At 40.5% G+C, this 25,185-nt stretch overlaps 2 protein-coding genes across 4 annotated transcripts; one reads left to right on the plus strand and one right to left on the minus strand.

The window, feature by feature from the left end:
- Window positions 1–183: 183 nt before the first annotated feature.
- Window positions 184–3,851, plus strand: ino80b (INO80 complex subunit B). 2 transcript variants are annotated; one of them, XM_028038166.1, is made up of 5 exons: window positions 184–339; window positions 1,436–1,634; window positions 1,722–1,864; window positions 2,066–2,238; window positions 2,733–3,851. In XM_028038166.1, the coding sequence occupies exons 1-5, from the start codon at window positions 300–302 to the stop codon at window positions 3,195–3,197; spliced, it is 1,020 nt and encodes a 339-aa protein (XP_027893967.1). In that variant the 5' UTR covers window positions 184–299; the 3' UTR covers window positions 3,198–3,851. The 2 variants fall into 2 exon arrangements, with proteins under 2 accessions (XP_027893967.1, XP_027893968.1); XM_028038167.1 differs by having other exon boundaries at window positions 2,102–2,238.
- On the minus strand, window positions 3,563–24,989 carry intu (inturned planar cell polarity protein). Of its 2 annotated transcripts, none has more exons than XM_028038154.1 (17): window positions 24,488–24,989; window positions 22,259–22,857; window positions 20,809–20,894; window positions 16,826–17,041; window positions 12,871–12,989; window positions 11,312–11,401; window positions 9,493–9,570; window positions 9,198–9,378; window positions 9,004–9,057; window positions 8,670–8,732; window positions 7,909–8,121; window positions 7,707–7,799; window positions 7,211–7,627; window positions 5,935–6,029; window positions 5,659–5,848; window positions 4,418–4,560; window positions 3,563–4,152 (listed from the first exon to the last, which is right to left on the minus strand). In XM_028038154.1, the coding sequence occupies exons 1-17, from the start codon at window positions 24,565–24,567 to the stop codon at window positions 4,041–4,043; spliced, it is 2,829 nt and encodes a 942-aa protein (XP_027893955.1). In that variant the 5' UTR covers window positions 24,568–24,989; the 3' UTR covers window positions 3,563–4,040. The 2 variants fall into 2 exon arrangements, with proteins under 2 accessions (XP_027893955.1, XP_027893954.1); XM_028038153.1 differs by lacking the exon at window positions 24,488–24,989 and adding an exon at window positions 23,699–24,449.
- Window positions 24,990–25,185: the final 196 nt, after the last annotated feature.

Genomic DNA, 25,185 nt, shown 5'->3' on the forward strand with positions numbered 1-25,185 from the left:
AATATATTTATATATATATATATAGTTAGTTCAGAACATCCCTGTTAAATATATTTTTTTCCGGAAATAGAGGAAACCAGTTTTCTTTAACTTGAGCAGCTAATTTGTGTGTCGCGTCAGAGCCTAATAATCCCAAACGACAACAAATGTGGTGCTGAACAGCCGCTGGTGTCGGTTAGGCTCAACAATGATCGCAGGTATTCTGTCGCGGTAAGAAACCGAGTTTTATAGAGTTTTACGTGCCACAGTGAAACCTGCGTTGACATGTAGAGCCGCAGACGTTGGTTTCCGTAGCTCCAATGGGAAAAAGGAAAGACATGATTCATCCCAGGTTTCTTGGTAAGTTGCGGATTATTTATTCATGAAAACGTAACTCAATCATGTTGCGTTATATTGTGGTTGGTACGCCATCAAAGGAGAATCGATCCCCGCATGTTCTCATGAGACAGTAGATTAAAAACAAGAATAAAATAGAAAAATAAACAGCAGTTTTATTCGATTTATTTGTCAATATGATAGGTTTAATTGAAATCCAAAATAATAGAAATATAAAATGAGAAAAAATCCCGTTTTCTGATACCAACATCCAATCCTCAACTTGTGCTCCAGTGACGTCACTGACGCATATGGTAGGATGGACTGTATTCAACATTCGCCATACGATAAATACATGCAATAAAAAGCTTCTGTTATACATATTTTCAATCAAACATATCAACAATTTTGAAGGGATTTGAATATTATAGCCGCAGATTACGGCAGATTTAGGTGCCCGACTTTCTTATTTCTGTTTTATCACTATTTGTTTTTATTTTAAACCTGAGAAAAAAATGAAACCAAAGTTCTTAGTTTAACGTAAATATTAAATCACCGCGTGTTGTTTGTTTTATTTGTTTCCTTATGTAAACGTATAATTACAACAACATGTATGGAAATGCATGTTGTCGACAGACCTGTGACGATAACAAATTTTGCTGGACGATGAATTGTCCCAGAAGTCATTGCGATAACGGCCAATATTGTTGTTTTGATATCATTTTCAAGTACTATAATGGCAAAAGGCGTAATAATGCAATTCTGAGAGATCAATAAACTTTAAATTATAGTGAACATTTAACACTAGAGCTGGAATACATTTAAAATATCCAAAATAAATAAACAAAACAACAAATAAAATGAAGTCTTTGTAAACAAAGAGTAGTTGAAACCAGTACACCAGACTGAAGACTTTTCTTGTCATGTTTTTTTGTAGGAAGAGAGAAAGAAAAGAGAAAAATGCCAATTCATACAAATGGAAATTATTGAGCTTGTTTAAATTTATCATGTGATTAATTAATTCACTGCTTATTGCGACAGGCCTATGATTCAATTCAGTAATATTATAAACGTTTCAATACGTTTTTTGGTCTTTGTGTCTGTTTCCTGTTCCCTGCAGGCGAAGGCAGCTCCAGTCTGCACAGCATCCACAAGCGGAAGCACAAAAAACACAAGAAGCACAAGAAGAAACACCACAGCTTTGTCGAGGCCCCGGAGCCTCAGCCCATCCCTGTCCCCATCCCGGTCCCCGTCCCTCGGCCGCCGTCTCAGTTCAGACTGAAGATCAAACTGGGGGGCCAGACTCTGGGCACCAAGAGGTTTGCTAGCTTCACGTCCCTACTGCTAACATCTCTGTTTATTCATCTGGATACACGATCACTTACTGGGATTGCGTCCCGTTCCAGTGTTCCCACCTTCACCGTCCATCCTGGCGTGGCTCGCCCTCCCTCACCGCTGATGATCCTCGATAACGACGTGGACGATGAAGACGAAGACGATGATGACGATGAGCCCTCCGTACCTTTGGAGCAGTACAGAGCCTGGTTGGGTAGGTTACAGTAAATGCCAAATGCATGAATTAATGGGCCAAAGTCCATTTTGCTATTTTGAGGAAGAAACCATTAGCTGAGGAAATAAACAAATTTTACATCTCAGAAAAGTAGCTTGCAAACACACTGATGTTACCTAAGACAGTTAGGTAGTAATGATGGCTGCCTTCTCTCTCTGAATCTTTTTCGTTGGATGTCAGATGAAGACAGTAACATGGCTGCGTCCCCTCTGCCAGACATGGACTCCGACTCCATACTGGGCAGGCCCGTGGACGAGGAGGAGCGGTGGCTGGATGCTCTGGAGAAGGGCGAGCTCGATGACAACGGAGAGTTGAAGAAAGAGATTGACGAGTCCCTGCTCACCGCCAGACAGGTGAGGTGGAGAGGAGGGACGATTGAAAACCAAACGTGTTATTTATGTATATATATATGTATTTTATTTTGCAGTTGGGGCCATTAAGGTTAGAGGAAAGTGGGTGGAACAAATTACAACTTTCCTTTTAACATCTTCCCTTTAAATCGCGATAAGATACACTACTACGGTTTATTTGTGCATTTCAGCAACAAGACAGTTCAAAGTGCTTGACACCATAAAAACATTACAGCAAATAATCATAGAAAAATTGCATTTTAACAATATGCTATGGTAATCTTATTACTTGTTATAACTTGTGCTAGAAGTAGCATGTCAATGTTAAATATGAGGGGTCCAAGGTTTAAACCTTGTGGTACCCCATGCGTATAGTTTGTGTTTTTAACATAAAAAGGTTGTAGAATTCTGGATATTTTTGTAAATCACCATAAACCCATCCTGATTCATGGAATCAGCCTTTTCTTTATGACCCATTTCTTGGCGTTCCTCTTCAGAAAGCCCTCCTGCACAAGCAGCAGAGCCAGCCTCTGCTGGAGCTGCCCATGGGTTACAAGGAGAAGGAGATGACGGCCGAGATGATGCAGAAACGGGAGGAGAGAGCCCGGAAGAGGCGTCTGCAGGCGGCCAAGAAGGCCGAGGAGAACAAGAACCAGACAATCGAGAGACTGACAAAAACCAGCAAGGCCAAGATCAAAAGCCTCAAAGAGAGGAAGTCCAAGCAGAACCAGTGTCCCATGGTTCGCTACAGCGACTCGGCGCGGGGAATCGCCATCTCCTTCCCCGCGGGCGTTCCCACGCCGGTGCCGGCTCCTCCTCCGCCTCCGCCGATGGCTCCGGTGAATTGTGGCGTGACTGGGTGCACCAACTTCAAAAAGTACTCTTGTTCTAAGACCGGGGTTCCTCTCTGCAGCCTGGAGTGCTACAGGAAGAACCTGCAGCTTGCGCAGAGCGCGGCTTGAGCCATTATGTTTGTTCTTCACATCGGACACCCTGATGTGAATGGTATATTTTTGAACTTGATGTCTTTTTGAGAAATGAATTCATTTTCAGTGTGGCGTGACTTCTCAACATGGTCTTTTTGTCTCTGTTACTGCGTTTGTTTGTTTTTTAAACCATCATACTTCAGTGCTGCAAATGTTTGTACCAAAATGTAACCAAATATTTATGATTTCTATCATCATGACTACAGAGAGGAGGAGGAGGGATTTTTTTCTCCAGGTTCTGCCAAATGTTGACGACATTTTGGTCATTGTTAAACATATTTTACATTCTGAATTATGTTTCAAAACTCAACGGAATCAAGTAAATTTATCTTGAAACAATCAAAGGTTGTGGTATTTTATTGTCAAATAGTGTTTTATTATGTAACAATTTCCCATACAAAACTGTACAAAAAATTTAAATTAACAACACATGTTTACTGCTTTGTATACAAAAAAAAAATCATCAGTCTAGCTTTACTGGATGGAGATTCATGCAGCAGCGTTTTTCTTTTTCACTGGTTTAGGGTTGTAAAGTTCACAGCACAAAACCGACAGGTCAGCTGGTCAAAGTGGAAAGGAGGTATTCATTCGTCGGGAAGCTCACTGTGCGTTCATGGTGAGAAAAAAAAAGAAAAAGGCACTGCAACGATCCGACCTGAAGTTGAAACGGCCTCAGTCATGCTCCACTGCTTATCTGCAGAAAAAACATGTGGAAAGCAAAGACGGAAAGAAAAAAAAAACAAACTCTACAGCACAGAAAAAGAGCATCTGTTTGATTTTTCTTGAGATTGTGCAGGAAGTCTTCATGCCGTCGACGCATCATAAACCCAAACCGAAGGACAGTCTGAAGGCCATCTCCACGGGAACCTCCGGCACCGAGTCGTGGAAGCAGACGTAGAACTCTTGAGGAACCGGCTCCAGCAGCATCCTCCTGGGAACCAGAACAAAGCAAAGATGTTTATCCTTAAAAGAGGCTCGGAACCGAAGACGAGCGTCCTGATTTAAAACCCCCGTCAAAGAGGAAGTGTCTGCGTTAGCAGCTCCGTTTGAAATGAAAGTTTTGTTTATTTTAAAGATCCTAGATTATGAGAAGACATGTTCATATTATTCAAGAGCTTTAAATATCTGTGAACCTCCTGCCTGCTTCTCACACACAGTAAAGGTTTGGTATTTTGTGTGTTTGGACCCAGACGTACCCTATTACCCAGTAAGTCATGGTGGGGGCGGGTTTCCTCTGGTCGGTCCAGTTCTCCGGCTTGCACTGAAACAGAACCCCGTGTTCTTTAACCGGGCCCAGACCCCAGCCGGACCTCTGAGAACGGTCTGCTGCACGGCAACCCTGCACGACACGAAGCAACGCAGAAAGTCACGTGATGTCACAGAGCTGGCAGGAGACGCAAAGGATGCTGGGAAGAAAATGAGCTTCTCTATTTGATTGTAAGACACAAACATGCAAAGTTTTCTCCTTCAAATGCAAAACAAACAAAACGGAGGCAAAAAAACTCATTTTCCACATCTTGTCATGTTACAATTACAAACTAATGTACTTCATAGACTTGTCAAAGTAACAAATTTAGCCCATTTTCAAATCATTGAAGAACATTTAAAAGTGGAACAGGAAAACATTTTAAACGTCTAAGATAAACACAAAAAAAATCAAGCAACAATAACTGAAATGGACTATCAAGTCTCGGTAAACTCATTTGGATTTTTAAAATAATTATTAAGCTAAAGAAAAAGAAGGCAAAAGTAGCAGGTAGTGCAAATTAACTATGTAATATTGGGTGGCAAATATTTGCAGCGTTTCTCAAAATGCCGGCTTTTCAATTATATTAAACTCTTTAGCCATTGTTGTCCAACACTGCAAAAACAAAACATCTTACAAAGTATTTTAGTCTAGTTTCTAGTGCAAATATCTTCGTACACAAAACTAACTTATAACATTTCAACAACACAGGAGTTTTAAGACAATAGCTTCTTAATTTTGATGAAAAAGTATTTGTTCAATGGTCAGATTATTTCACTTATAACAAGACATTTGGCAACATGTTATAAGTGAATTAATCTGCCAATGGAACCAGTACTTTTTTGTCAACATTATGGAATTATTCACTTAAAACAAGCTCTGATTTCTCTCTGAAAAGTTGCTTGTAAGTCAGTTTTGTCTCATTTCATGTATTTTAAGATATTCTCACTAGAAACTAGACTAAAAATACTTTTTTAAGAGTTTGTGTTTTTGCAGTGAGATGGAAAATATCACGCTCATTTCAATTTATCATGCGATTAAGTGATTTATCGCTCATTGCGACGGGCTTAGTATTTCACTGGTATTTAATGTGGCAATTGGATGCAAATTAAAGCAGAATTAGAAAGACAATTTTAAAAAATGTCACAATCTTGATAGAAGCCCAAATGATTTGGGAACGCGTCCCCTCACCCTGGCCGGCAGACTCTGCTGGAAGGCGGTGCGTATGGAGAGGCAGCAGTGGTGGAAGTTGCGTATGAGCTGCGGGTGGATGGAGCCGCTGAGCTGAGCCACTTCTCTGTGAGTGGGAGCGATGAAGATCCCCTGCACCGTCTCCATCAGGACGTAGTGAAACAAGGTGTTCTCCGTACCCGAAGTCAGTCTGTCACAGATAACACAGTAATCTGTTTTGACACAAACGCGACTAAATACATAAAATCACGCAGGAGGCGGTTTGTTCTGCATTACTTTATGGTGTTGTATGTTTCCTCCGTCTCCCTGACAGTCAGGGTTTTCTTCAGGGTCCCCAGGTAGAAAGGGTTTGGATGCTTCATCCTGGGCATCTGGACAGTAATGGGAATTAAAAATCTCCCTGAATCCAAGGTTTGTTTTGCGAAAATCGCCAGATTTGCTACCTGATCTTCTTTGAGATAGTTTGAGGATTCTAGAAATAAAACCTCACAGAAATAATTACTTAAAAAAAAAGAAGACTTGTAGCAGAAACTCAGTCTGTTTTCTTTGTAATTTGCAAGATTGCAAAGAAAATCTTGCAAATTTTCTTTGTTATTTACTGTTTTTTAAACATTAAATAATGTTTAAAAAACAGTAAATTAGGGGTGTCAAGACTTTTTGTCACATGGGCCAAATTTGTTAAGTCAAAAATACCAAGAAAGAAACAAAAAACAAAAATCAAGCACATAAAATATATATTTTTTGTGTAGAAAGGGAATGTTATTAGTTGTAAATCCAAAACTTCAAAATAATTTTTTACATTGCAAACACGTACTTTTCAAATTCTTCTAGGCTTATTTGAAATCACACAAACAGGATTTAGGTTACTTTCTTTCAAAAGTGCCACATAGAGCCAATTTTAATAAATTGAGTAAAAGCTAAACTGGGCAGAGCAAAGCCGTCTATTCATGTAGACATTGTGTTCCGAGTCTCTCTTAACTTTAATTAGACACCCGAGCCGGATGTAAACCTGGCATCTTATAATTAAGACTTTACTGCTTCCTTTTTCAGGCCATAATTTGAGTCAGCAGATTCATCTTCTCCCCTTTTTAGCTTTTGTTTAACATCTTCCAGCTCCGTTTTGTGGCTTGTTGTAACCGCAGGGTGAGTCAAGTGCAAATCAATTGGGATGTGTGACTGATAGGAGTGGAGATGTTTGTGTTTAGGATGCAGTGAGCTGCGCTTGTTACGATCTAATAAACTTCTGCCAATTACCTTCTTTATTTCCTCAACAGGCTGAACGATCTACTAAATGAACACAACTTTATATTGTGCATATGGTGCTTATTAATTGTGCTGCAGAAGCCTGAGTGTGACTCGTCCAATAAAGCGAATAATTCTGAGTGGGGCTCTGACTCTTAACTCCACGTTGCAGTAAAGCTTCCTGCTAATTTTACCTTCATATCATCACCTTCCTAACAAGATGGCCATTTCTTGCCAGAAGTGTTTTTTTTGTTTTTTCAATATTACCACCTTGAGTAATTTTTGGCCAAAAGTCAAAAAATGTCTGTACCTTGAAGAGGCCTGCACTGCCTCCGCTCCCATCAGATCCCAGAGAGTCCCGCCTGCCACCGATCCGTCTCCCTGAGTCCGGGGTGGAGTGAGGGCTGAGACCCGGAGCTGCTGACGAACCGGACCCGGCGTCCATCGGACCCTCGCTCCCGCTGTCCGACAAGCTCCTCTGTGGGCTGGACTTGCGGGACTTCTCGCCGAACAGGCTGCGCCCTCTGTGCCCGGACGGAGACCCCCGAATGGCCCCGGCCAGCTTGCTGAGGACGGGGGACGAGGACGCCAGGCTGTCGAGGCGGTCCCGGGTCGTGGCGGCAGGCAGGAACCAGTCGGCGCAGGAGAGGCAGGGAGCGGACGGGACGTTCAACCGCTCCTCCATGGCTGCCTCCAACGCGTTCAGCTGCAGGAGGGTGGCTTTCACCTGACGACACAACAGGACTTCAAGCATCTTCATTTCAATATGGAGCCGATTAGCAGATCAGCTGCGACAAAACCCCCACCTGATCCACATAAACACAATCGGGTCCTGGAGAGCCCAAGGCCGGAGACGCACACCCGCCCGCTTCCAACAGGACGCACTGCATGAAGTGCCTCTGAGGTGCAGACAGACAGACAGACAGATGGAGAGATGAGTGTAGCTTCGCAAAAGCGGTTACTACCGTTTCAGAAACGAAAACACAGGTTAAAGGTTTCTCTCCTCACCAGCCCCACTATGAGGAGGAAGTGCCGTCCCTGAGGCTGGCTGAAGCCCGGCGCCGTCTCTCCGCTGGCTCTCTGCTGCGGGAACACTTCTCTCCAGATGACCAGCTGACCGACACGCTGCTCCGACGCCAGCGGCAGCAGGCAGAAGTGCTGGCAGTACAGACACACGTCCAGCAGGTTCTCCTTCGGGAGATGGTTGGCAATCAGGTAGGACTGAGGGCAGAGAGGCACAAAATGATGTAGTGGAAGGAAAATCATACATGGCTTTAGAAAAATAAGTTAAAATCTGAAAAAGGGTGGCACACACACACACATTCTTCCCCCTTTAACTTATATACGCCTAAATAAAATCCAGAGTAATACCTTCAAACATAAATATTTAACTTAGATCAAAGCCTATTCAGTCAAACTTCACCCATAATTCCAGCTGAGTTTGATCTGAACGTGTAAAGCAGCGAAGAGACGGCATCACTTAACTGAAGCAAAAAGGCGAGTCTACAAAGTCACTGACTCCAGGATGTTCAATAAGAACAGTCCACTTTGCAATCACCTCAAGTTTGTCCATCGCAAAAAAATTCATTAAAAAAAGAAGCTTGTGGTTGTCACTTGACAAAATATTTTTAAAAATCCAAGCGGTGTGAATGCATTCCCACTTTACAATTAGAGCATCTTGTGTAAACAGTCTCTATTTTATTTGTCTGGAGCATCTGCAGGTTGCTGTCCAGACTGTAGTTTGTGCCCGTTTCCACTTTGACCCTTACCTTGTAGAACAAACAGGAGCCGAGTATGACATAGAGACGCCTCAGGCCAAAGAAGTCCTCTGACTGCAAAAAAATATATAAAAAACGTAAATAAATATGGAGAGGTCACTTGTAATGGAGAGTTTTGTAATTAGTTAATGCTGAAAAGGAATCAAATCTCATTAGGTAAAAAGAATCAGAGCATCAGTTGACATGAACATGCTTCCAGAAACAGGCTAACCTACCCGGGACACATTTCTAAGCTAGCATGTATTTGTTCCTGCAACACAAGTTTCACTCATGGACGAACAAAACAGTCAGTTTCTATAATCTGGAATAATTCAACCAGTCTCACCATTTCTCCAAAGTCAGAGGACTCAAAATCAGAGAGAACTGTATCCACCTCCATCTGAGGAGAACACACACCAATGATAAATCGCCAACACACACCACAATACAGCACTGATTGATTTTGTTTTAATTAAACACATGAACACAAGCTGCACGCCACAGCCGCACACATGTGGCGTGAGAAGAAGCCAAACAAACCTTAATTTCAGGAGGCAAAGTGAGCCATCGGACCGCCGGCAGTCCGTCCAGAAAAAGGCTCCCAGAAACGTCGGGTGGCGGCGGGGAGCCTTTCCGCAGGCGCCACGGCTGGATGAGCTGCTGGAAGAACAAGCAGAAGAAATGGTCCAACCTGAGGGCGTGGTCCGCCTTACAGAACGCGCTGCAGAGGACACATTGAGGATGTCAAAGAAAAAAAATCGTGAAAGATCACGCCCCAAAATCCGAGAGAGAAGAGGTAGAGAATGACGAGAGACCGAATCCTAGAGAGACCGACCTGTTCAAAGAGCCGTACATCACCTTCAGCGTCCGCACCACGTCGCCAACCACCGTCTGCAGGGACAGCAGGGGGACCCTGCGAGAAGACAGGGATGAAGTTAAAGACACACCGGGCTGAACTCCAGCTTCAGCACAATTAGTGCTAACTCAGTGTTAGCACTATGTAGAGAAAAGGAACGAGCAGCTGGAAGCAGAACGTTTGTCTTATTCTGGTCATCAACCATTTCTGGATGTTTGATTTCAGCGAGTTTGATCAACTTCCCCATTTCTACATAATTCATAATCCTACATGGTTTGGAAAATTCTGGAAAAGTATTAGATTTGCTCATTTTCCCGGTGTAGAAATCTAGGGAAACATTTTTGCTTCCATTCTTTATTTCTTGCTCTTTGAGACATTTTCTCTCACTGTCTGACAAAATCAGGCCAATTAATTGATTAATGTTGTTTATCAGTTAGGATTACCAAAAGTTATTTATATTTGCTAAATGTCAAAATAATAAAAGGTTTACATACATTTATGTTTTTGGATGTCCTTCTATAAGCTTCTCACCATAGTTTACAGGAATGTTTCTGCTTCCACAGGTAACTGAGTCAGGTGACAGGTAACAAAGGCCTTCTTAGCTCTGTTCACATGTTTTCTAAGGGACAGGGATCAGGACTTTCTGACGGCCACGCCATAATACTGTCTTTGTTGTCCCTAAACTATACTGCTCAAAAAAATAAAGGGAACACTTTAAGTGTTAAACACCTGTTTAAGTATTCCCTTTATTTTTTTGAGCAGTGTACTTTGTAGCTGATCTGGTAAAGGGTCATTGTCTATTAGGAATTCCTATATGAGCGTAAGCTTTGACTTCCTGGCTGATGTCTTGAGGTGGCGTTTCAACGTTCGTTACTCATGATGTCTTATGGAGTCCAAACAACATGACGATGCCAGCCTGTCCCTTCACACTGGGGATGGTGTCTTCAAGCATTCAAGCTTCCCTCAATCTCCTCCAAATGTAACAACAGCCATAACGGCCAAACTCTTCATGGTCTTCGTCATGGGGGGCATTTACAAACTGGAATTTGCCTTTTTAACATTTTTTTTGGGAAGTAATAGCCTCTCTGTCGCTGGCTTTAAGCAACACCCGTCCAGCACTCGTTTCAGCGTTGGTCATGCGTTTGCACTAGAGTAAAACTGTTTAAACAGATGAGTTTGGAGTGGTAAAGGTCCATAATGCGACTCCTGACATATTGATTAACTTCTTTTGATTATTCCATGATGTCACACCAGGAGTGTTTGAGGCGTAAAATACGCCCGCAGAAGGGATTCCCATTAACTCCAAGGTTGTAAATTTGAAAAAAATATGTACTAAAAATCAGATTTATGGCAAATGGAAGATATTTTTGTAATTATTACTGACATTAAACATGAAATATTTAACGTGATTGGAAGCCAGACAGTAAGGGAAAAAAAAGTTATTTCAGCTGTAGGCTCTCATGCATGAATGATCTTCTCCGGGGAAAAGCCCTGACGACTAACTTGACATACTATTGGCGATGGCTCCTTCCTTTAAGCAGGCATCCATCTTCAAAACAAAGAAGGTGTAGAGAAGCACATGTTTAAAACACATCTGAAGAAAGCAGATGGGTTTTTCCGGTTGCTCTCCTAAATCTTGTCTTCAACAAAAATATATTTCTTTAAATGATTCAGGCACCAACGTTTGCTTCCGACTTCTTTTCTCCGTAATGACAACTGTGGCTAGTGTGATAGTAGCCTCTTGGGTCTGTGTGTGCGTGTCGCATGGGTGTGTTTGTGTGGTGCCGCCCGCCTCTACCTCTCAGCAGGAAGACCGACGACCAGCAGGTTATTGTGCTCCTTCCAGTAGCCAACGTGAACCAGATGTTTCCCGAGCAACAGAGACGAACTGAGCGAGGGAACAGATAATGCCAAAGGTCAACGACTGAACTCAGCAGGTCAAAGCATGCATGCAAATAAGGTTTAATAAATAAAATTATCTGTTATTTTTTCCTCAACAACTGGCAGGAAGAAAAATGAATTATCATTTGGCATTATAGACAAACGATCAAGAAATATTTCAAAGGTCTGTAGAGATTACATGCACTCATTATTGCCACAGCTCTCACTAATTTGGGTCTTTAACACATTTTGAAGTTTTTTTCTCCCACAGGGAGTTAGATTTATACAACAAACAGCTCCATGTAACATGTGGTTTCCTCTGATCCAAACATCGTTGGCCTCAGATATATTCATACATCTCCTCTAACTTTTGAATAACTCCTTTGGCAGGTTGCACCTCTTTCACAAGCTTTGGGTAGCCAACTTATAGCTATTTCCATTGGTCTTTTGGTAAAGCTGGACAAAGTTTTCTAGCACTGACCTAACTTTTAGGTATACTTCATAGATTTTCAGTGGATTTCAGGTCTATTTAAAAAACAAAATCTCCTGGATCTTAAGATTAGCGTACTTTATCTGTCCTGAAGCAGGTTTGAGATCATTTTCCTGTGAGAAAAACACATTTAAGACCAAGTTTCAACTTTAGGAACAAAACTGCTGCCTTCGGATGAAATGAAAGAGGTTGAGATGAACAAGAAGCAAAAGAATTGCCAAAACTAAAGCCTGCTCTAACCTACAAACTGCTGAGACATGGTTTTTACTGACCATATCACAATAGATTGAGTGGATGTCAATTAAAAAAAAGAAAGGCATTACTTATACACCTTTAAGAGTCACTAAAATCAGGAGTGGGCCAAATATCTTTCCTGGAGGATTGTTTTCCTCCAGAAAACAAAGATTGTGATAATTGACCACAGTGAGGAGAAAAGCGTTAAGATTGGTCAAGCTGAGGGTGTCAAATCAATGAAAAAGTTACCAGCTGACATCACCAAAGCGGGTGCAATAATGACTACATCTAAGCTCTTCTGCTCTAAGCATTTCGATGTTGAAACTTGGACACAGTTGGGTTCTCTAGCAAGTCGGTGACTCCAAACAGACATCGAAACTGACGTTAGAAAGGAAAACAGCAAACGTTAAGTTTCTGGAATAGCTTTTGCAAAACCCCAAACTCAACATCAAATTTATGGACTACGTCTAAAACACCAGTTGATGCTAAGATGTCAAAAAAAAAAAAAGAGTGGTCAAATGTCCTCCCGCAACCCGTGGTATAATCTGCCTAGGCTCTAGAGGACATTACTGGAGAAAGACACCACAACCCTCAAGCAGATATAAGACGTTTAGAAGTTTTAAATAGTAAGAGAATATTTTAACATAACCTTTAACATAAAAGGTTATGTAATGACAGAATCTCTAGACCATCTCTGCTTTGCTGGAGCGTAAACTGATTGTAACATCTTCCAGGCAAGTCGCTGTCCCAACCTGATGATGTGGCCTCCTGTGACGTTCTCCAGCATGTCACACAGAGTAAGGAAGATGCCTCTCACTCCTTTCAGCTGGCTGGATGCTTCAGACACTGGGTACTGGTACAGGATTTCTTCCTAAACAGATAAAGTCACTTAGTTCAGAAATCAGGGTTCCTGCAGATTTCGTCGACTCAAATTTAAGACTTTTTAAGACCACTGAGGATGAAATTTAATGCCTTAATACCAAAATGCATTGTACAGGTTGCCAACAGAAGTGAGCCAGTGACGAAGACGAACAAGCAAACTGGTGATAAATTTGCTAGCTAGAAAGGGTATATTAGCAGCTAGTTAGCGGTAGCCCAACCGCCTTGAGTCACAAAATGCAATGAAGATGTCTGTGCATGACTCAAATTGTAGCCTGACATAAAGTCCTGTAAGGAAAATAAACTACATAGAATATATGACATGAATTAGTCCTGCTGTGGCTAAATTTAAGGCCTGTGATTAATGTATTTAACACCAACTTATATTTTTTGAATGAATTCAAGTCATTTTAAGGCTTTAATTCTAGATACATAAATACAAGACTTTTTAGGTATGCGTGGACACCCTGGAAGTACACTGTGTAAAATATGGCCTGCATCTTAAAAATGACATATCAGGCTCAGAGAGACATCGCTGGTTAGCCAAACAGCACAAAACAAAGGGTACATAAAAATGTGTGGTATCTAGTCTTAGAAGATCAGCAACCAAGACTGCTGGGTGCAGAAGAATAGATGGACAAGCAAGTGGATGTTTATGCTACCTCAATAACACTTGGCTGGGTTAAATCTAACCAATGCTTCTCTATGGAATGACGACAATGTGACTTTTAGGGAGGGAGAAACACAAATATTTGTATTTATTCACTATCAGAAACTGGTTAGCACAGTTCAATTACTAATAGGCCTGTCACAATAAACAATAAATCAATTAATTGTATGATAAACTAAAAGAAACTCAATAGTTCTCACTTGATTGATTTATCATTTTCATGTTTCCTCTCTCTTTTTACCAAAACCTGAGTGATAAAAGTCTTCAGTCTGGTGCTTTCGTCTCAGCTTTTTTTTTTTTTGAGATAATTGTGTTTACACAAACTTCATAATTCATTGTATTTGTTGTTTCTGTTGTTTTCTTTATTTATTTGGGATATTTCAAATGTCTTCCAGTTCCAATGTTCCTTAGAATATAACGTTGATTGATCTTTGAGGAAGTGTCCTTGCATTTTTATGCCATTATTACTACTACATTACTTGAAAATGGCCTCAAAACATCAATATTACCGTTTATCGCATTAAGTTTTGGGACAATTTATCATCCAGCAAAATTTGTTATTGTGACAGGCCTATTTACTAACACTGACGAGAGTGCAATGAGACAAAATGTACTAATCGGAGCATTGCTGGTGTATTAGCAGTCCTTCCAGTAGTGGGAATTTAAGGACTCAATGGTGGGAGTGGGAACTGAAAACTCCTAGATGAACTACAGCCTTGGCAACCGGAGCAAAAGACCCACAAAAGATACCAACCATTAGGCCGCGAAAGCGCGCGCGAAAAGTGTGAGAGCTCATATCAACAACTGTGTGCAGATCCGAAACTCTAACCTGCAGCAGCTGCTGAACATCTCACGTTCCACCACCCTAAAATTATGAGACTAAAGAATCAAAGCCACGGTTTAGAGGGTGTGTCATTTAGAAAATCAGCCGCTTGCTGATGTGGCTCTGGACAAGCTGTATTCCTCTGCGCCGCTGTAGTTTAGGTCCAGATAAATGCAAAAAAAATAAATAAATCTGACACGCAGATACAGAGAGAAGGAGCAAGGGAACAGCAAAGCACGATTGCTGAGCTGAACACATGTAATTATGCTGTCAGTCAGAAGTGCTTCTCACAGCAGCAGTGCACAACAGGGAAGCTGTGTCCACACATATAACCTGAACGGACCTACAAACTTGGTTCTGATTTTTTTTAAAAAAGCGAGGGTTTTGGAGGAATAGCTCGTTGTTGTTACGCTCTGATCCAAAACAGATTTGATTAAGACTCCACAGAGTGCAGCTGACAGCGTTTAAATCGTAGGTCATTTGCCGTAAGAAGCCGAACTAATCACGGAGCTTTCTGACGTTTCTTTTCCTTTGTCCTGGAAGTCGTCCACAGCAGTAGTTTCCAGAAAACGTCCGGAGGGATTCACTTTTAATGCTGTGATTTCCTTCTCAACTTTTCTTCTTTGCACTCAATTACCCGGATCCGCTTTCAGGGAACCAACATAATTAAAATGGTCTGAGCAATGTCCTAGTGGCAGTTTGTAAGGGTTGCTAAGAGCCAAAGTAATGATTTAGTCTCCACAAGAATTTGCTTTCCAAAGGGATGGAAAAGTGTTTAGACATCCACAGTTTGAGCAGAAGCAGCCGTTTGTTCTGTGAATAAGGTTTGATTTGTAGTCGTCTCACATAATAAACCGGCCCAAGCTGTTTTTGTCCACTCTCAGCACCCATTGCATGCTTGGCTTCAATCTTCTTAGTGTCTCCTCTAAAGGCTTGTGGCTTCCAATCAACAATTTCCAAGACTGTGGAAACACTGGAGTTTTATGTTTAATTCAACAGCGCTAGCATAACCCTAATTTAATGTTGGCCTTGTTCAATGATTTGATTTTCCTGGCAAACAGTTCTGATAGGGTGAAACTGGTCAAAGTCCTTCCACCGGCTCCCTGGAGCTCAGAGAATAGACTTCTGTTAGTTTATAAATCAATGAATGGCTTGACACCAAAATACGTTGTAGTTGTCATTGTATCAACCCTCCAGATCACTGGTCTCCTCTGCATCCCCAGAACCAGTACCAGAACCAAACACGGAGAAGCAACGTTCAGCTTTTATGCTCCACTAATCTGGGAGAAACTTCCAGAAAACTGCAAAGCTGCCAAAACACTGAATTCCTTTAAATCAAGGCGAAAAACCCACCTGTTTAGAGTTACCCTTGATTCATAATCAATAAAACAATGATTAGCATATTTGTCATATATTTGCTTCATGATTTTCACATAACTGGTTACTGTGAAGCACTTTGAACTGCCTTGTTGCTAAGCCTGTAATAAATTAACCGCATGATAAATTAAAATGAGCTTGATCATTTCCATTCTCATGATTAGTATTTTTTTAAAGGAAATTTTGTTAACAAAGAAATCATCATTTCATTTATGGCTTCAGATGTGGGTAGTTTTTATTTAGGTCTTATCTATTTGTTTTTGGTTGTTGTGTTTTATTTTGGAAATTTAAAATATCTTCCCGTTACAAAGTTAAGAATTCTTTACTAAATTAGAAGTTATTGGTCTTTTAGAGGGGAAACTTGCATTATTATATTTCTTGAAACAGGCCTCAATCGTTCATCGTAATCATTACTGAGACAATTTATTGTCCAGCAAAATTTGTTTTTGTAACAGGCCTACTTGTTGCTAAAAATGATCCTGACGACGGATGAATAATGAAAAAGCCTAACTGATCGATGGGACTTTTAGACAACAGAATAAGTAATGTAGACTGGATATAATATTATCCTTCAGTCTTTGATGTTCTCACTCCATACTTATTCAAATATGGAAAAAACCTCAACAAAACCCCAAACTTTTTCAGGCTGTGAACAAATTCTAGGCATTAAGATCAGAAAAGCAGGAGCCAAGACTCAGATCACACTCATTTTAGGTTTAATAGCTATATATGGTATTTTATTTCCCACTTATTCTGAGACAAAGTCTACTGTCCTACTTGGAAACCTCATATATACTTTATTAAACCAGCACTACATGTCCAATAAAACGTCCAGATGTTTCATTGGCTCAAATAGTGACTAAAAACAACTCCGTAAACTCCAGAATGAACAGTTTCCGGTGATTCTAATCAGGAAATAAACATCTAGTGGTTTGCTACAGGTTGCGTAGAGACCGACCTCTTCCTGCAGAGATGTAGAGTCCAGTTTGAGCGACAGGTACATGACGATGTGCGGGATGTGTCCGATGGCCATCTGAAGCTCCGCCGTGTCCTCCCCCCACAACAAGCGCACCAGTTGGCTGACTGGTGGAGAGGCCTTCGTCTTCTGGACTGGAGAGGAGTCACTGGGAGCAGCGCTGTCTGCTGGAGCCGCCGTCTCCAACGTCAGCGTCACCTGGCGGGCGGGCAGGAAGCAGATATAGAGTCAGGTGAAGGAGAAGAGCTATGTCTGAAAGATGCTCTGGTCATAGACCAACGCAAAGTAGATAGGGAGATGTGTTCAATCTAAATGCACGCCGCACTTTTCAGATTTTATTCTTTGCAAATAACGTTGACACCCGTGAGTCAATTTCCCTGTCACTTCACGATTACAAAATAAAATTTTTAAAAATGACAGGAAATGAAACATAAATAAATTTTGAATGTAGAAAACAAAAATAAAATAAAATATTACAGTAAGTTAAAAAAATTATACTAAATAAATACAGAGAAATTATAATTATTTAATTAAAAATACATATAAAAAAATCATTAAATAAAACAAAAGAAACTAATAATAAGATTGGAAACAAAATGGAACATTTAATAATAATTATCATGTTAAATTAATACTGTTGAAAATGATGTATTAACTGATATTACACTGTGTTATTAAGTTGAGAATGTTCTTTTTATTTTTTATTTGTTAGATGCAATAGTTGGTGCATAAATTACTTTATCAAGCCATTTATTTATTTATGTTTATTGCCTATTAACTCAGAATCCATCCTCCTATTTATCACATACAAACTCAACGATGTGCCTATGAATCTGAAAGTACAACAAAAAAAAAAGATGTATGAACAAGCCCAGAAGTATAAAGACTTCGGTACTGAGATGATCACTGAGCAAATGGGAACAGGATGGCAGCTGAGAGAAGAAAAACACTATTTCTTCTAGGAAGCAGGAAGAAGTCTGTGTGTTTCTGAGCATCTCTGATAAAATAAAAACCACGCTTCTGCCAAGCCATGAGTGAGTGTAGAGTCAGCTTTGGACGTCTCCTAATTGGAAACAGACTGGAGTCGTTTCAACAAACACACGTCGCGGGGACGTCAAAACACTCTGAGGAATAATAAAGGGTCTCGGCTTGCTGCGCTCCTATTGGTTAATGTTTTTCTTCATTGTTTTTAAAATGCAGAATCGTAGCATGTCATCAAAACAGACCTACTGAAAATGTGTTTTTTTTGTCTTAAAGGAACAGAGTTCGTTTCTTGTTATTTTTTACGTTTCCTTTGAGAATTGCCTTTTCACAGCTTTCCTACACATTTTCATGTCTGAATTACAGTAACCTTTTTAAGACCCTTATAAATGAAATTCAGGACGTGTATCACAACAGAGACGCACAAAACAAAAATGCATATTTTATAGCAGTACAGCCAAACTTTTTTGAACAAAACGAATGCAGCATCGAATGGGTTCGCAACAGAAGACGAACATCGTCCAGCAAACTTTCCAAAGACGCTAGCTAGCAAGGTTAGGTAAGGTAATTTTATTACACATTTTCAGCAACAGGGCAATTCAAAGTGCTTTACATGATTTAGAAAGAAATACAAACAAAATAACAAACCAAAGCTAGCTAGCAGGGGTATGTTAGCAGCTAGCTAGCTAGCAGTAGCCTCGAATCAAAACGTGATGAAGATGTTTGTGTTTGACTCAAACTTTTGCCTGGCAGAAAAGTCCCACGAGAAAAATAGACTACATAGCATATACGACATAAATTTAAGACCTGAGATTAATGTATTTAAGGCTAACTTGCATTTTTCTAATGAATTTAATACATTTTATGGCCTTAATTAAAGATACATGAATGTAAGACTTTTTAAGGACGGATAGATCTTTGGGTCTTAAACAATGGGATAGCGAATAAAGGCTGGAAAACCAAATATTTTCCTAACTTCAGTTTCTTTATCCATGCTTTTCCAAACCTCGAAAATACAGACAAGAAATTCCAGGCTATCCCATGAAATATAAGAACCCTATCAGGTTTAATATGAGCATTGTTTGGGTTGGCAGGAATAATATAATAGCTGTAAAGCCGTAAAGCCATCTAGGTCTGTATGTTACTCTGTCTTCCAGCGCTGCCCAAATATGACTCTAAAAAAAAGATCAAATTACCGTGCCAGAAAGGTAAAAGCTATATTTTTCTAATCCAACGGTCTGTGCAGAGCCTGTCAGCTCTAACCACAGGCCGCCGGCCCCTCCAGCAGGCCCCTACATCAAGGCTCCCAGCTATTTTAGCCCCTTTTACTGGAATACTGTCATTACGGAGCCAGAGGCCAATCCTGATTCATCGTGTGATGAACCTTTCCACTTATTACTCCGTCTCAATGCCCCGTCGTAGTGGCGAGGTCTGAACACAACCAGCAGGATTTAACTTGACCTTTGTTTTTAATTATTTCAGTAAATGAGGCAAGTGAATGTGACCCGAACGCATTAAATGTAGACATGAGTAAAACAGTTCAGACCTCAGAGTCGGGAAAACGGAGAGAAAAAAGCCTGAATGGGCAAACTGCAGCACTTTCCTTCATGAATTATACGGCTGTGGTCAGGCATGAGTGTGCTTTCATTGAAATTCCAGCCTGTTGATGTCAGTCATTTACCAACCATCCATTGATGGGACACACACACACACACCGGAGACACTGCAGTTAGGGTTAGAAAATGGCACGGCGGACCGGACTTTAATGCTAATATGCATCCCATAATAAGCCCTGTCTGCTCCATGTGGGCCGGCGGCCACACAGAAAAACCACCCAACATCAAACTCACGCTTATATGGACAAAATAAACCCGTCTGTCAGCAACACGGCTCTATTTCAAGTCCGAAGCGAATTTCTGTGCCCAGAAAACCTTGCTATTTTTCCATAGCCTTCCCCTGCATGTAATTTGGTTTCCGACTACATCTTCTAATCAGCTGAGCCACAACAGCTTCCTGTGGCGCCAAAATTGTCACACGGCGATCCGGCTGAGCCAACATGTTTCGGCTTCGGCTCATGGCGCGCTCTGTCATTTGCAAATTCCTGCTTTTTGATGGGGTTTTTTTGTGTGCTTTTTTTTTTAGTTTTTTTTGGGGAGTTAAAAATGAGGAGTTTTGTGTTTTGTTTTTTTGGGTACAGTCAAAGAATTTTTTTTCCTTCTTTTGTTTTAAGTTCTGGGGGTTTTCTATGTCCGCCCACTCTGCTCTCTGCTTTATGTGCATATTTGTAACATTTTGAAGTCCTGAAGCAGGAAAGAAACCTATCAGACTATTAGCAGGTAAAAGGGTTTCAGAAAAACAAGTCTTTAAAATATTAACTCGTTAAAGCTTGGAAGAAGGAACAATAACAACAATAAATCAGGTTTAAAACAATAGTAATTGGATTCTGCCTAAATTTGTCACAAGAACAAATTTTGCTGGATGATAAATTACTCCTGAAATTATTGTGATAAACGATATTATTGCCATTTTGAGACTATTTTCAACTAATATAATAATAATAACGACATGTTATTGCAAAAAAACCCTTTCATTTCTAGGGAAAAGTAACACTTGAACTGGAAAACAATTTAAATGTCCAAAATAAACAAACAAAACAATAATAATTTAAATGGATTATGAAGTCTTGGTGAGCAAAATTTTGTTTACAAAAAAATGATACTTATTCAGTTTAGACATGGAAAACAGGAAAAAGTGGCAGGTGGTGCAAACTGACTGCTTCGCACTGGGTGTCAAATATTTACAGCGTTTGTAAAAATTCCAGCTTTATTCAGCGGCATTAAAGGAGAGCTTCTCTTTAACGACTGTTGTCCGAACGGAAACCGTCACGCTCACTTTAATATATTATGTGATTAATTGATTTATTGCTTATTGCGGCAGGTTAAATCCTGCCTGAACTCCAGAGTGTTTAGGAACGGGAGCCTGACCTGCGTCGGTCCTGGGATGCAGGACAGAACCCTCTCGATGTTCTCAGAGCTCACGTCAACATCGTCCACTGCCAGGAGGATGTCACCTGAACAGAGAAAAAAATAATAATTTAATCTGCTAAGATGAGACAACTTTACTATATACAGTAGCCCTGATATGAACGCCACATGTTAGCTGACCCCACAAAGTAGATTCGTTCAAAAGATACCTGAAAGTACTTATTATTCGTTGGTTTTAGAAATGCAGAAAACCGATGGCATTTGACGTCTGTTTTCTTTTTTGCCAGCAGGAATCCAATAAAAGGCGGTTAAACAACTTCACATGCTTGTGATTAAAGATCACTGCTTTTAGCTGCTCTAATGGCTCAAACATGTTGCAGCAAGGAACAAAAAGTGACTGATTAGAGCAGATTCCTCATATAAAGCTGTGGAAAAACAGTCCAGTGATCATTTCTGCACACATCGTACACAAAAGAATGGATTTACAGCGTCTGCAAAGTATGCATACTCTTTGAAGGTTTTCCACATTTTTTTTGTATTAAAACTACAAAACAAATCAAAGATGTGGAACTCGGCTGATGAGCTAAACTTCAATAAACGTCCATGGTTATTTCATCCCTGGTATGTATGCATAACTGCTGCTCGGTTAGAATAATTAGAGATGTTGTTAAATCAGATTTTGTTGAAAAAGATGAATAGAGCTTTTCTTAGAAAACAGTTTGAGTTCCTTGGATTAAAGGATAGCTGTGTTAGTTTTCATTAATAACTAATTCAGTAAAATTGATAAAAATATATCTGAGCACCAGAAACAGTGTGCTTGCTTCGGTGACATCTTCTTAAATAATTCACACTATTTTCTGTGTAGCTCAAGGCTTTACATTGGGTCCTCTGAGTTTTAGTTTCAATATCTATGGACCTCATGTTAATTTTCAGATGTATGCATGTGACACTGTGGTATATTTAAATACAAAACAAAACGATGCAACTCAAAGCCGCATCTTGATGTTGATGTTAGAATGAGAAGATGGTTCTCATGGAGATGTAAATAGTGACTTAAGCCATGTGTTTTGGTGGCCGGGATAAAAATGTTGCTAATCAAACATATTCAAAATTACATTGAATTTGAGTTTTGTTTGACACATAACTCATTGGCTTTGCTGATAGACACAAAATGTTATGATTCTGTCTTAAAGTAGACCACCACAGTTTAAAAAATCCACATGGACAAGCTTTAAAAATGAAACTATGATCTTTTTGGTAAAAATTAGATTTTCATGCTGGACTTTTAGCCCCATTGTAGTACATACTGTATGTCCACAAACTGTGATGTAATTAGATAACTTGCTATGATGCCTAAAACCATTTAGGATGAAAACGGGAACAGAAATATGATGCTAGGCTATGCTAGCCTGACGCCTTATACAGGTAACTTTATGAATGAGGGTCTTACCGATCAGAATTTGACCACATTTTATAGCTGGACTGTTTGGTATTAATCCGTGAACGGTCAGTCTGCCGTCCTGTAGGACGGCTCCTTTGTCTTTCTGACCTCCAGTCCAGGCAGGACGATGCACCAGGCCCAGCAGAGCTTCCAGCAGTCCTCCTCTTTCACACAGAGGCGTTGGCGAACTCGCCAACCGCTTTGGGTTCAGGTAGACACACACTTCCTTCAGCCGCCGCCGCTGAACGGTCACGCCCTGCTGCTGCCCCGGCTGCGTCTTCAGGATGGAAGCTGGAGGCGAGGAAGTCGCTTTGCCTCTGCTGCCGTCTTTGCCTCCTTTGCGCTGAGATGGACGGCGTTTCCTCCCCAGAATCCTGGCTAGCTTTTTGAGAGCGGGCTCGCCTTTCCTCCGCGAGCCGCGCCGCTGCGTGCTAGCCTGCTCCGTGATGACCTCTGCCTCCTTTTCACTGAAGCGGACGTGGTTAGTGGATAAGCACTGGCTCGCGGCGACCCGCGCCAACGCGGCCTCCTCCTCGCCCTCGCTTAGCTCCAGGTAGAACAGTTCCCCGTTCTTCTGGATGTCATCCAGCCATTCTGGCTCCAGGTCACTGAAACCAAAATAGAGCGTTTAGGAGACAGGATGAACCAAACCAAACCCCTGGCGGAACCACTGCTTTTGCCTTCTAAACTTACAAAGTGAAACTTTTTAAACACAAATGAGCAAGTAAAATAAAATTTTTAAAATTTTCTTAAGATGGTGTTTGATTTATTGCGATTGTCTGGAGCCTTTTTTGTTACTTATTTATATGGTTGCTTTATAGATTCATTCAAGTTTCCATATCATTTTCTCTTTAAACTCTTTAAATGTTCTCTAATAAAAAAAGAACAAAACATGTGGAGCCTCACAGAACAACTGGATCTACTTTAGTATAAGACAACTTCTGAGGGCAAGCAGCTGCGCTAAACTTTATTTAAGGTGATCAGAGTAAAAGGGAATACAACACAGAATATAGTTGGTATTTATGAGTTCGTGTTTGCAAAGTCACAAAATAATAGTAGGAATACTTTCACAGCCACAGGAAATTATAAAAGGCTGTATTAATGTGCATGGTTTGCAATATTTAATACGAGAGCTACAAGCTTTTCTTCATTTATTCTGTCTTGCACAAGTAATACGAAATTAAAAGCAAATTTATAGGAACATATTTAAAGCGGATTTAAAAAGCTTTACGTATTTAGATTTAAAAAAAAAGAATCTACATCCAGCCTATGTTGTTATAGATTAAGTGGGAACATGCTGTACGAGGGCTTTCTGGAATAAACAAGGGCGTCCAAACCAGAAAACACCTTATTATCTTTCTTGACTTTTATAGGACATATAGCAGCCTGAAACCGGAGCTGGAACTATTTTTTTGTCTCTAACCCCAGACTGAAACAACTCATCCTTACTAGTCGTAGTCGGAGCTGCTGAAACTCGATGATGTGGATTCAGTGTCCCCATCTTCTTCTGCTTTCTGAGTTGTCGAAAGTGCATTTTCAGAACAAAGTCCGGGGCTCACGGACGCCATCGTGTTGTAAAACCATCTCATTCAAGCGTAAAGTCCCGAACTGGAGCAAAAGTTAATTTCAGTACTTTATTTCTGGGGAATAAAAAAAAAAAAAAAAATGCTGTCGCCATGTTTGATTCAGCGCTGGCGACTGTGTACGGAGTGTCACGTGACACAAGAGCGTACGTTCTGATTGGTGGATGTCACCGTTGCCCTTAACAACACACAAGCGTCGTCTTGGTAGCGGATTTGCAGACTGTTATGCCATTAAAAAAAATGACGATATTCCATTATGTAAAATAGAAGGACTGGTTTATATTAGTTATTTTCGTACCAACTAGCTTGAGAGAAGTTGGGTTAACTTTGCTAACTTGTCAAGTTGTATTTTAACCTGAAATGACAGATTCGCGACATTAACGCGGATTCCAACTCAGGCAATTAAAAAGGTGTACGCCATAAACAGCTTATAAAATGTCAATATACAACACACGACCAAAAGTGAATATCCAGCTTCTACTCGTTGATTTATTAGCTCAGACACCTTCAGGTTTTTTTTTGCTTTATTTTTATTTCTTTATTTCATTCGGCGCAAGCCTGGCAAAGTTCCCCGGCTCGCAAACAGAAGCAGACGATCGGCGAAAGCGCTACCAAAATATAAAGTCATGAAATTTGCGAACAAGCGCCGACTGACCTGTAAAGAAGAACGCTGCGGATGGAGTCGAAGTCCTCCAAATTATTTGAGAAGAAATTTCCATCTATGAGGTTAAACATCCTCTGGGTTTCATGTTTTGAAACGATGTTCTCAGTGAACAATAAGGAAAAGGCAAATGTAATTCCTTGAAAATAAACCTGATCCAAAGTCACTTCTTTCCTTTAAAATAAGGACTTTTGACTATCAACGCCACGGCAACATTAAGCTTGAGCTGCGTGACGGATCCTCCCTCCAGCTTCCTACGTCAATCACTTTCTTTTCTTTTTTTTTTTGTTGGGCTTTTTTCCTTTGGCTTTTTCAAACCTTGAGTGTTTCTCCAGCTGAATGTAACCCAGCTATCTGCTTGGCGTTTTGAGAAAACTCTGGGCTACGGCAGAAAGCTTAAGACTGTAATCACAACACAACTTAATATATGATGCATTAATCTCTTAACTCACATATTGTTTTCTTTGTTCATCCCAATGAGAAGAGTGGTGCTGTTTGGTAAACGTGTTCGGCCACAACATGTCGAGTTATTGACAGATCCTGACAGTATCTTAGCTTTCCAATGACGTCAAACACATGGAAATAAAAACAGAAGGTGTCCAAGTGTTACCATTTGTGATTTAGAAGCATAATTAAAGAAAAATGGACTTGAGTTGCTTAAACAGAGACAAAAAAATCCTTTTCTGCACCAT

This window comes from Xiphophorus couchianus, chromosome 14 (assembly GCF_001444195.1).
Source record: "Xiphophorus couchianus chromosome 14, X_couchianus-1.0, whole genome shotgun sequence".
NCBI lineage: Eukaryota > Metazoa > Chordata > Actinopteri > Cyprinodontiformes > Poeciliidae > Xiphophorus > Xiphophorus couchianus.